Genomic DNA, 11,284 nt, shown 5'->3' with positions numbered 1-11,284 from the left:
ATACTCTGAGATATGATTCAGGAGTCTTTGGCCAAAGCATATGAATATGACTTAGGAAGTTTGTTCCAAATCATATTCAATAGAATCATATAGAGTAGCATCACATTGGATAGTAAACATGAAACAAACTATCACTCAAACAATGTTATTAAGAGTATTGTATTAGAGAAGGACCCTATTACATTGTAATTGTAACTGGATAAGTTCTCCAACCACTTCTACTTAGCTTGGGTATCACATTGGATAGTAAACATGAAACAAACTATCACTCAAACAATGTTATTAAGAGTATTGTATTAGAGAAGGACCCTATTACATTGTAATTGTCACTAGATAGGTTCTCCAACCACTTCTACTTAGCTTAGGTAGCCATGACATATTGCTAGGTGTCACTCATGGTTTGTGGAAGCCCTGAAGATCAGCAAACACTAATCTTCATCAAAGGGAGAATTGAAATGTAGTTTCAATTCACAATTGATCGTCAAGATTAATTAATTAGTTAATTAATTACATGAAAGGTTCGTATTGGGCTTTCAATTTAGTTTCGGGTCTCGGGGGCCCAAAAGTGTTTTTGGTCCACAAGACCCATTATATTTAAGTTGTATGACAACTAAAAAAAAAGGGCAATTAGCCCAATAACAAAGTCAAGGCCGGTCATAAGGGTGAGTGGGAGCAAACTTATATTAATTGCAAGTTTGCCACTCACATGTGAGGTAGTATAAAGTTATCTTTCTAGCTTTTTCTCACTGGGGTTTATAAAAAATTCTAAGCCCAAACTAAACATCTATATAAAAAATTCTCAAGCCCAAAAGTCAAACCCTTGGTAATTACCTCACCTCATCCATTTAACTATGGCCGTGGATTCACATTGCAATTTTTATCCCTCTCTCTCCTCTCTTCTTTCCTCATTTATCTTTATGCATTATATACTCTTTAATTTCGTTTTAGGATGTGCACTTTGGTCTTGATTTGAGGTTTTCTATCTTTTGATTTATATTTATATATAAACTTTCTAACTTTCTATCACAAATATCGTAAATCTAGTAGTGGAAACTCAAATTTGCTTAAATTTGTGGTTCAAATATGTGTTTGGTATTGGAAGTAGAAGATTAAAAAAAATATATATATAATTTTGGTTAGAACTATAAACTGGCATAAACCGAACCGAAACTAGTGTAAACTGAACCATACGATTTTGGTAGTAAATTTAAGCGGAACCACACCAAACGGAACTGTTAGTATTTTCCAGTTCTGATTCCAATTCGAGGGTGGAGCTGGGTCGGATCGAACCATGCCCACCCCTATATGTGATGCCTAAATATCTCAAAGCTAAGAGTTCTCACCAATTTATTGGAGTACTACTTATGAAGGCCTAGCAATTGGGCATATCTACGTTATTGTTTCTTTTTGTGCATGATGTATGATGTATGACGTACATTGCCTAGATTGTCAAGTAAAAGATGTGGCTTTCGCGTTTTAAATTTTCTAGGTTGGGTAATTAAAATTTAATTTTAAAACCTATTTAGTTCATAAACAAACTCATGGATGTCCAGGATTATTTCTGTGACTTGTAATTCTCTCATGGGATTTTAATCATGACACTAGCCCTGTCCCAATGAAAGGAGGTGTGCACCAGCATTTTCTTTTTCTTTTGGATGGACTCTGCCAGTTGGTGTTCCGAGCCAATGGTTATTTGACAACTGAATTTATTTATTTTTATTTTTTATTTACTTCATTCTCTTAAATGCTGAAACGTCACTCCGAAAACGTAAAAATAAATAGAGTTAACACGTTTGTGAATAACCTTTCAGTTCCGTATGTTGTCAAGTCAGCCATCTACTTTGCTTTCCGATGAACGTCTTCTTTGTCACTGAAAAAAAGAGGGGGAAAAGCTGATCTGTTTCATTTGAGTATCGTATAGTTGTTTGGGACATTCAATGGTCTCTCCTTCGTTGTACGGATATACTCGAGTCTCGATCCCTCTTATTTTCTAGAAAGATCTGCAGGAAATTTATGATTATCTCCGGTGATGCTTCCTACCCAACTCTGGTTGTTTCTCCTCCTCCATCTTGTCTGTATTGTAGGTTTCTTTTGGAATTGGAATGGCTTTGTCTCTTGATTTGTTAGCTTTTATTTTCTTGGTTTTACACCAAAAAAAATAATAAAGAGGTGCTTTGCCGATTTTAATCACAAATCCCAGGCAAACAAGAACACTTTAATTATAGGTATGGTTAATCGGACAATGAAGAAGAAGATCTGAAAAAGTTCAACTCCGTTTAGCTTTTTTCGCCTTGGGACAAACGTTTCAGCATTTAAGAGTTTGTTCGGTGAAGAGTATTAGATACGTGTATTTTTTCTTGGCATTCCACTTTTAAAGTCACCTATTGCAGGCACCATAAGAACCTGTTAAATTGTTTAGGTTGTTTTTTTATTGCAATCCTTGAGGCGATAGTAGAGCTTGCAAGTCGTCTATTTTGTCATGTTGCATGCACACATAAAATATATGTAAATTGCATGCTATTTATGTTTCTTATGCAAAGACATTATATTTTGAGATCACAATTTTCATTAACTGAAACTTTGAAATCCGTCCTTTTGGTTGCACACGGATTGTTGATATAAAGTAAATAGAATGTAAATGCAAACTGAAATACTTATTTTACCATGTCGGTTCAACTACCTATTTAGTTTTTGAATTATTTGGAGATAGCTATGTTGATTTGTGGTTTTGTGGGATTTGCAAAAGTAAAAAGTGTATTTTCTAGATTGATGTAATTGATAATGCGATTGTGTTGCTGTTGCCTTTTAAGTATGATTCATTGCTAGGTGTTGTTATCCAGATTTTGTGCATCTTTTTGTAGAAATGAATCATATCTGTTGTGGATTGCGGTTTCAAAACCCATAGTAAAGCGGGGGCAGCTTTTCCAGTACCATCTATATCTACGAAGTTCAATTTCTCCCAGATGAGGAATTGAATTCCAAAATTTGTATGGGTTCCACTAATTTTTATTTTATTTCCCAATATTTAGTAAACATTGGAGTACTCTGTAATCAGAATTCAATTTCTCTTTTTTATTCTGATCATGGTTTTTGACTTCTTATATGCAATGATCTATTCATTCTTCGATGAAAGCATGTTATTTTTATTGTACAAATTTTATAACAAAAATCGTTCGTTCTCTTTATTATCAGCTAACGATTATTTTTAGAAAAATCTATCTAATTTGGATACCGTTTAGTCATTCGTATAAATCACAAATTAACTATGCATCATGGCAATGGGTTCTAATTATGACTTTTGTCCGGTGAGATGTCACGTTGTTTTTTTTTTTTAAATAAGAATAAAATAGGGGAGGAACATCAGAGTCTAAATACCCAATTATAACACCAAATACATCAAATATAAAAGCATATTAATTTCCCATGTGCTTTTAGTTTAATGGTGGATTTCACATCCCAGCCCGAGCCCCCATCACATTCAGAGTTCGACTCCACTGTAGCACGATATTTCCGCTTTGGGCCCTGACCATGCCCTCACGGTTTTGTTTCTAGAAACTCACACGAGAACTTCCCAGTAGGTCACCCATCATGGGATTGCTCTCACGAGAACTCACTTAACTTCGGAGTTCCGATGGAACCCGAAGCTAGTGAGCTCCCAAAAGGCCTCGTGCTAGGTAGAAATGAGAATATACATATAAGGCTTACAGGATCCTCACCCCTGGGCAATGTGAGATGTTACAGCGGAGGCGAAAGCAGTGAGGGTGCTGTTGTTGGCTTAGGTTGATATGGAATTTGATGTAGTTCATATTGAATTAAATTCTAAAGGATCTTGTGGATATGATTAATGGCAAGGTTCAACCAAATGTTGCAATTAAAGCTCTTCTTCTTGATATCCAATATGTGAAGCAGTGGCTAAGGTCAGTGGATTTTATTTTTGTTCCTTGTATCTATAATACAGTAGCACATCTAGGGGCCTCTTTCGCCTTATGTGAGGGGGACCTTTATGTTTGGGATTGTTTTGAGTTAAAGTGGTTGTTCAATACTTTGGCTTCTGATGTAAACCTTTCAATTCGAATATAATGAAATTCTTATCTTTGGAAGAAAAAGAGAGGGGAGAATAGACTGGTTGCATAAGTGAAGCCCATTAATAGAATGTCCTAAATCAGTAATAACATCTACGAGGAAGTTTGTCTATACGTAGACATGTTGGCAATAAATTGAATTATATCTTCGAGCCAAAAATATTGTGTCTCCAATTATAGTCTTCAACCTCTAGGAAAGAGAACACCAACCATTGATAATATTGATGATAGGCTTCTAGTCTCCTTCAACAAGTACGTCTTTGAAGTTCGAAGCACCGCAGCCTTAACAATCAAAATATGATGTTGAAGAATAGCTATTTTCATGTAAGGAGCCAAATGTTATCGATCAGTGGATACAAATGCCAATAAGATACGCACAAGTATTGTTGAAAAATGGTATCTTTTTTTAGGCTCACGTATTTTAATTATACCAAGTTTTCCGTACAACACTTTGTATGTAGCATGAACTATTCGTATTTTCCCTTTTTGTGTATTGTCGTCTATGCATTAGTAGGCACTTCTTTGTCCAATATTGAAAGAAGTCCCAAATTCGAATCTCCGACTATGCACTATAGCTAGTTGGTAATTATATGTATGAGCGTTGGCCATAAAACAAATGCCCTTTGAAATCTTTGTAGGTTAATTGTGATGTGAAATATTCTAACACTCAAATTAAAACCCTATGATTATAGTATATGAAAGTAGGGATCATTTTAGGCCAGGGATTAGAAGAGATGCTAATCTACTCTAAACTGACTTAAAAACACAAAACAAAACTTAAAAACACTTAACTAGACTTATATGACTCAAAACAAACTAAAAAGACTCAAAACAGCACAAACAACAAATAGACTCAAACTAGACTCTAAAGGGTGATTTGGACGAATTCTAACTTAACTTTGACTCAAAACACTTAAAAACATAAATTTGGATAGATTCTAACTAAAAGACACAACCAAGTAAAGGGGGATTGGATTTTGGATGAAATTAAGGTAACAACAAACAGATTTAAAGACTTAAATAACTTTAGACGAAATTAGGGAAAACTATGGGTGATAAGCTAGCTAAAGGGTCCTTCTCCACACATGACACACTTGCATACAAATTGATTTCCAGTTGCTTTTCCAATAAACCATGAACCTTAACACCCCAGCTTAACCGTGAACAGCATTAATTAACTCTCATATTTTCCTTAAGTCATTGAATTGGATGGAATACGCATCGTCAACCAAATTATTCTTCAATAGTTCCCTACATGAACAACATAATAGAGATACAATCAAAGATCATTAAGCTTTGTGAAAATCATAAGCATTGACAAGGCATTCGTAACTATGAACAACATGATACTCCTGCCAGGAATTTACTTAACACGATTGTGACTAGCAACCTCCACTACTTATGAATATAAGTTCATAATGATTAGGTGAAACTCCCTTATATTCTAGCATCAAATTCATGCATGCAAACTAAGCGGGCCCTCTTAATCAACACACAAGAATAAGTTCTTAATCAAACAGTTAAGTAAATTGTATTCACGATTTATGAAATTACAACTGAAAGTAATCAATTCATATTGCAAATATAATCATGGTTTCAAAGTCTCCTCTAGCTCAAACAAATTTGGCTCCTCATGTTCGCAAAACAAAGATAATTAAACTTAAACATTAAAAACAAAAGATAGAATACACCTAAAAACACTCCAGGTGGCTCCTCCTTCCTTCCTCGCTGCGCACAATGGGGATTTGTGTGAATTTAGGCTCTTGAGGTGTGGTGTGAAATTGTGGTAGAGGGTGGTGGTTTATGAGTGTTGCGGCATCATGTATTTATACGGTGAAGGGAAGACACGAAATTGGGCTGAAAATGAGAGGAATTAGGACTCCAAATCACTAAAGAACAATGACACTTTCAATCAGATTCCAAGGAGGACAACGAATGGTCCTTGTGGCAGATTGTAGAACTTCTAGAAATGTTACATGTGACATAAACTTAGGGCACGAAAATAGGGCTTCTAGAACCTGATATTTAGTTGATTTAATGTGAAAATGAGTCCTCTTTGAAGCTGGAATTAAGGTAGGAAAAGATTAGGATATGATAAGATAAGATAAGGTTTGGATAAGATAAGGTAATTTGGATAATATTTCTTCTTTGTAGCTGATTCCTTATCTTTCAAGTCTTCAATTTAATTCTTTCAAATGTTAATCACATTCCTAGCCTCCCTTGATCTTCAAATTCGTCCATCCATCTTGCTCCATGCATGTGCAATCCATTCCAAGCCCAAAACTGCTCCAAATAGCACCAAATTGCACTTTCTTGCCAACTTTGTCATTTAAACCTACAAACACACGAAAATAGCTTAAAACACTATAATAAATAGAAACTAACTTACTAAATACAAAGAAACAAGCTAACAAATTTGCATAAATATGCTCCTATCAAATTGTTAATTACAAAAAGGTGGATGAAATGCTTTTATATTAGGGGTTTTCTAGCTTCAACCTTGTCCTCCCATTCAAAATCCCTACGATAACAGCCCACTCAAAAGCCATACTTAAGAGTTAAGGCTATTGTTCTTCCAAAAAAAAAAAAAAGAGTTAAGGCTATTGCTCAACGCGCTTCAATTTAAAATTAAACATTTAAAAAGTGTTTGATAAAAATAAAATATACTGTTTATTTTAAAAGCAAAAGCCTCCAAATTAACAATAGTTTGGAGGTTGCTTTTAAAAACTACTTTAATAAAAAGTTGAATTGCGCCTTTGAAAATATTTTTAATTTTTGTTATAATCTCATTAATTTTAAATAATGACATTATTTATCACTCCAGACAATGTTTTTACACTTCTTTTCATACTCACAACACTTTTAAATATAAAAACACTCAACTGCTTTATTTTGCTACTGATTATTCTCAAAGCACGGCAGAAGCAATTTATTAAAAAAAACACAACAATCCCAAACTAGTGAAATTAATGGATTATAGAGAGCAGCAACAAGCAACAAGAAACAAGCAACCGACTCGTTCTGAGATTAAATAAGAGCTTAGATTCCCATTTGTTTTGACTTGGTTCCATAATTTATATACAACAATCATCCAAAGTACTGAAAAAAAGAATTGAATTCCAAGTAAAAATATATATAAATCTATTACAATGAACAGGAAACCATTTCTTCCTTGGCGACATATGCATATTTTCTTGGGAGCAAACTCGGTTCACTTTCTTCCTTGAACACCCAATTTGACCGTTTGGATCCTCAAGCACTTGGGAAGCGGAAACGCCGGCTGCTTCTAGCAGGAGTTCGCTTTAGCGCTTTCACGCTCAATGGATTGTCCTTGCTCTGTTTCAATGAACACGTTGTCAGCAAAGACGAAAAGGATCAACGTAGAAAAATTAACGTGGAAAGAGAGATGGGAGTATGATTCATTACCAATCGGCAAGTTCCCGCATCAAGGTCGCATACGGGGTACTCGTGAGGGCAGCAGCTGTAATGGTCATCACAGCAGGTTGCAGACTCTAGAGGGCAGCATCCCCATCCAAAGCAGTAGTTGCCATACTCATAGGCGCAGCAGCATGTAGTTCCCATGGGGCATGAGTAGTACTCATCGCACACGGTAGGGGGCTTCACAGGAGGAGATGGTGGTGATGGGGGAGGTCTTGGGGGGTTCTGACCCTTTTTAGTAGGGTATGAGGCCTCAATGGCAATACCACATTTGCCGGTATTGATGCTAGCCACATTACGTTCCAACTTGATGTAACCAGCCTCGCCCCAGTTGGGACCCCATGAGTTCCTCACGATCCAGTAGTCTACACCATTTTCGGTGCCATAACCAACAGTAACCACACCATGGTCTAGATCTGTTCCACAACGTCCAGTGAAGACACCCTGAATGGACAGATAATTTCAACGTTGTCAGACTATAAATTAGGACGAACATGATTCTGAAATCAAATGATTAATATTCACAGCTCAACAACAGAGCATGCCAAACCGTCTAGCAAGAGAACTCTATCAATTTCCCACACATGCATACAGTTACAAAATATAATGTAGATGATATGGAATAAGATAGAAGCATTACCGATTGGTAGAGTTGGAATTCCCTGCCACCAGCTTCAATGGCAACACTAACTGGTTGGTGTGCCACAGCCTTCTTCAACGACTTCTCATCATTTTCTGGAACATCTTCATACCCATCAATGGACACAACCCGAGCATTTTTCTGCAAAAGAGAAAAAGAAACATTATCACAATGATATAAAATGTCACTCATACTCGATAGCCAGTAGAGGTTGACTTGGATGCATACTCTGTTAGGATCACATGAACCATCTCGAGCATGGTAAGGGTAATCTGCGTCAGTATCAATACCGCCATTGGTGATGATGAATTGGAAGGCATAGTCCATCAGACCTCCATTGCATCCCTGGTTGTATGATCTGTCACAATCCACTAGTTCTTGCTCTGATAAAGAGATCAGCTCACCGGTCACAATCTTGTTTATGCCTTCCACCGCGCCAACCGTTGAGAACGCCCAGCAACTCCCTTCAATCCGAAGCACATAAAATTTTTAGTAAGAAACAAAATGCAGCAGCAGCAGCAGCATATTTATAGCTGGGGATTGAACAAAATGTCCGAGGCAGATATCTAAATGAAAAATTGACCGATCATTTAACTCTCTAATAGTATATGTATGCAGGGCATGACAAAATTCACGTTCACACATTTTCTAGCCGGAGATGAAACAAGGATGGCGGAGACAGATATCTAAACGAAAAACTAACTCTCGGATAATACATTCGCAATGCATGACAAATAATTCAGATATCAACACTCAACATGCTACAATCACTTATATAACAAAACCATCTTTTGGAGAAAGCACTTTCCAACTTTTTCTTCCAGAAGAACAAACATAAACCAGCCTCACACATATCATAAATCCAGAAGAAAATAAATAAATTAAGGATCTTTGGCCAACATATTGATATTTTCCAGGAAAACAATGTTGATATTTCCCGGAAAACAAAATACCTCCAAAGAAACAGCGCCAACAAAAAAACGAAAAAAACGAATAAATGCACAACATAAAAACAACTAAACGAAAATCAAAAGCTCACCGCATTGGCCCTGATCCTTCACGGCAGGAACAGCGCCCTCGGCTCTCCAATCGACCGACTCCGGCAACTTATCGCCGGCCCGGAACGCGTACCGGTCGCTCTTCCTCGACCCAGAAAGCCCGGACCGCCGGCGCCGGTCCACCTTGGCACCCAAGTAAACAGACCGGTACTCCTCGTTGGTCAGATCGGCGAACCGGTTCAGACCCACCTTGTAAGTCCGGCTCTGCTTATTGTGCTCGTCAATGAACCTGAGATTATCCTTAAAAATGTCGAACCTCCGCTCCTTCTCCCCCAAGGCGTTGTAGTTTTTGGCGTGCTTGACGAGCCAGGATTCGTAGAGGGCCTTGACCTCCGTCTCGGTTGGGTCCGACGAGGCGGGCATGCCATGCTTCTCGTTGTAGTCGACGATGGACATGTCCATGGCGGCGGCAAGGGGGAGGAGAAGGAGAAGGACCATGCAGGGCAATGAGGCCATGGCCCCAGAAGATCTTGAGGATTGTCGTTTCATTGTTGACGAAAGGTCTGAGAGGGAATGTGATGGGTAGAATTGGGGTTGGTGGGTATTATATAGGACAAAAGAGGGGAGGGGGAGGGGGGATTTTGATAGGCTGGATGAAGCAGAAGAGAATGACAGCGAATTGAATTTGGAAAAGAATACCGGAATTGCGTTGAAATAGGAATATTAGAGAGTCCTGCTGTGGCACGATCGGTTGGGGACCTGGTGGTCACCACCTCTATAAATTTTTATTTTTTTATTCTAATACGATGATATATTTACATTGAGGTGTCAGAAATAAATTAGTCTGTTCACGGTTTCAAATTTTAAAAACCCACTTATCAAGCGAAGTGGGTATATTTTAAAAGAAAATTTTATTTATAAGCGTTTTTTGTTAAAAGATAATTGTTTTAAATGTGTGAATTTTTGTTGAAAATTCAATTGCTCTTGAAAAAACATTTGACATATGTATTTTCAAAAAACGCTTACAAGAACCAAAAACACTATAAATTTGCCAAACACAATTAGTAGTGTTTTGACTGTCAAAAAGCACTTTTTAACCCTTGCACAAGCAAACCCAAACATGCACCGCTCAGGAGCCTAAGCGATCTTGATTCTTGGACGGTTTTTGACCATTGATGCATGTGAAGTGGGCATTTAATCAATAGTTATCTTTTTATTTTTTATTTTTTTATGTTTTTGAGTCTGACCCTTGTCTTATCTAATCTTTGTTATTAGGTGATGTAAAGAAAATTGTTGAGCTCATTCTTCCATTTATAAATAACGTATTTTAATCGTATAAATTTTATAATAAGAACCATTAATTTCTTGGTGTGGTTTGTGGGGGTGGCCATTAGGAATTTTAAATTATTTTCATTTTGTGCTAATTTCCTCCAGATCAAGAAATTGATCATTGAAGCATATGTACCCATCTGACATCCTTGTAATTGGTCTGTAATTAGTTATTTGTGGTAATGAAATTCTATCACTTCTATAAAAAAATGATACGTTGTCAAAATTGTGAATGGTTTCAACTTGAGAAACCCTTGTTTGATCAGTCGCAGTGCATTAGTAAGCAAAGCATTTATCTCATACATGCTACATTTTTTGCATTTTCATTCTCGGGAAGTAAACATATCATTAGAAAGCATTAGAATGTACGTTCGTTTTTCCGAGCAATTGAGATCAAGGTTTTATAAATATGTAGAATACCTAATCAAAATTTCATTATCTAAGCAGCCTTTCAAAAGTAATTTTTGATGACGCACATTTGAAGATAATTGACAAGTATTTGTTTTTCAAACCAAGTTAAAATTAACCTAAGGGGTTGGTCTAGTAGAAAGTAATCAAAGGTTTGGGACCCCAACTTGAGTTTGAACTCCCACGGATACATTTATTGGACCTACTAGCTCTATTTTGATATACTGTTTGATACAGTGACCAAAAATACGTTGCTGCATCACATGATACGGCGACCAAAATATGTTACTCCCACGGATGCATTCAAAGATATGTGGTATGATACTTCCTATATTAAAAAAGAAGTGAGGTTGAAATTGCTCAATTATTTGAAGTTGATGTTTTTCTTT

At 36.7% G+C, this 11,284-nt stretch overlaps 1 protein-coding gene across 1 annotated transcript; it reads right to left on the bottom strand.

The window, feature by feature from the left end:
- Positions 1 to 7,083: 7,083 nt before the first annotated feature.
- On the bottom strand, positions 7,084 to 9,804 carry LOC103927791 (probable cysteine protease RD21B). Its single transcript, XM_048570743.1, has 5 exons — positions 9,200 to 9,804; positions 8,389 to 8,624; positions 8,161 to 8,301; positions 7,509 to 7,964; positions 7,084 to 7,418 (listed from the first exon to the last, which is right to left on the bottom strand). Exons 1-5 carry the CDS (start codon positions 9,705 to 9,707, stop codon positions 7,335 to 7,337), a joined length of 1,425 nt encoding a protein of 474 aa, XP_048426700.1. The 5' UTR covers positions 9,708 to 9,804; the 3' UTR covers positions 7,084 to 7,334.
- Positions 9,805 to 11,284: the final 1,480 nt, after the last annotated feature.

The sequence above is a fragment of a genome, unplaced genomic scaffold, assembly GCF_019419815.1.
Source record: "Pyrus x bretschneideri cultivar Hongxiangsu unplaced genomic scaffold, Pyrus_bretschneideri_v1 Contig55, whole genome shotgun sequence".
Classification (NCBI taxonomy): domain Eukaryota; kingdom Viridiplantae; phylum Streptophyta; class Magnoliopsida; order Rosales; family Rosaceae; genus Pyrus; species Pyrus x bretschneideri.
Note: the sequence above shows the minus strand (reverse complement) of the source record. Positions and strands in the feature narration are given on the sequence as shown.

Bases quoted from the DNA above. Each gene is read 5' to 3' on its own strand.
- LOC103927791 (XM_048570743.1), bottom strand. From the start codon at position 9,707: ATGAAACGACAATCCTCAAGATCTTCTGGGGCCATGGCCTCATTGCCC. The intron at 8,302-8,388 runs GTATGCATCCAA...TCTCTTTTGCAG, and splicing joins GTTCATGTGATCCTAACAGA to AAAAATGCTCGGGTTGTGTC. The intron at 7,419-7,508 runs GTAATGAATCAT...TCATTGAAACAG, and splicing joins ATGCGGGAACTTGCCGATTG to AGCAAGGACAATCCATTGAG.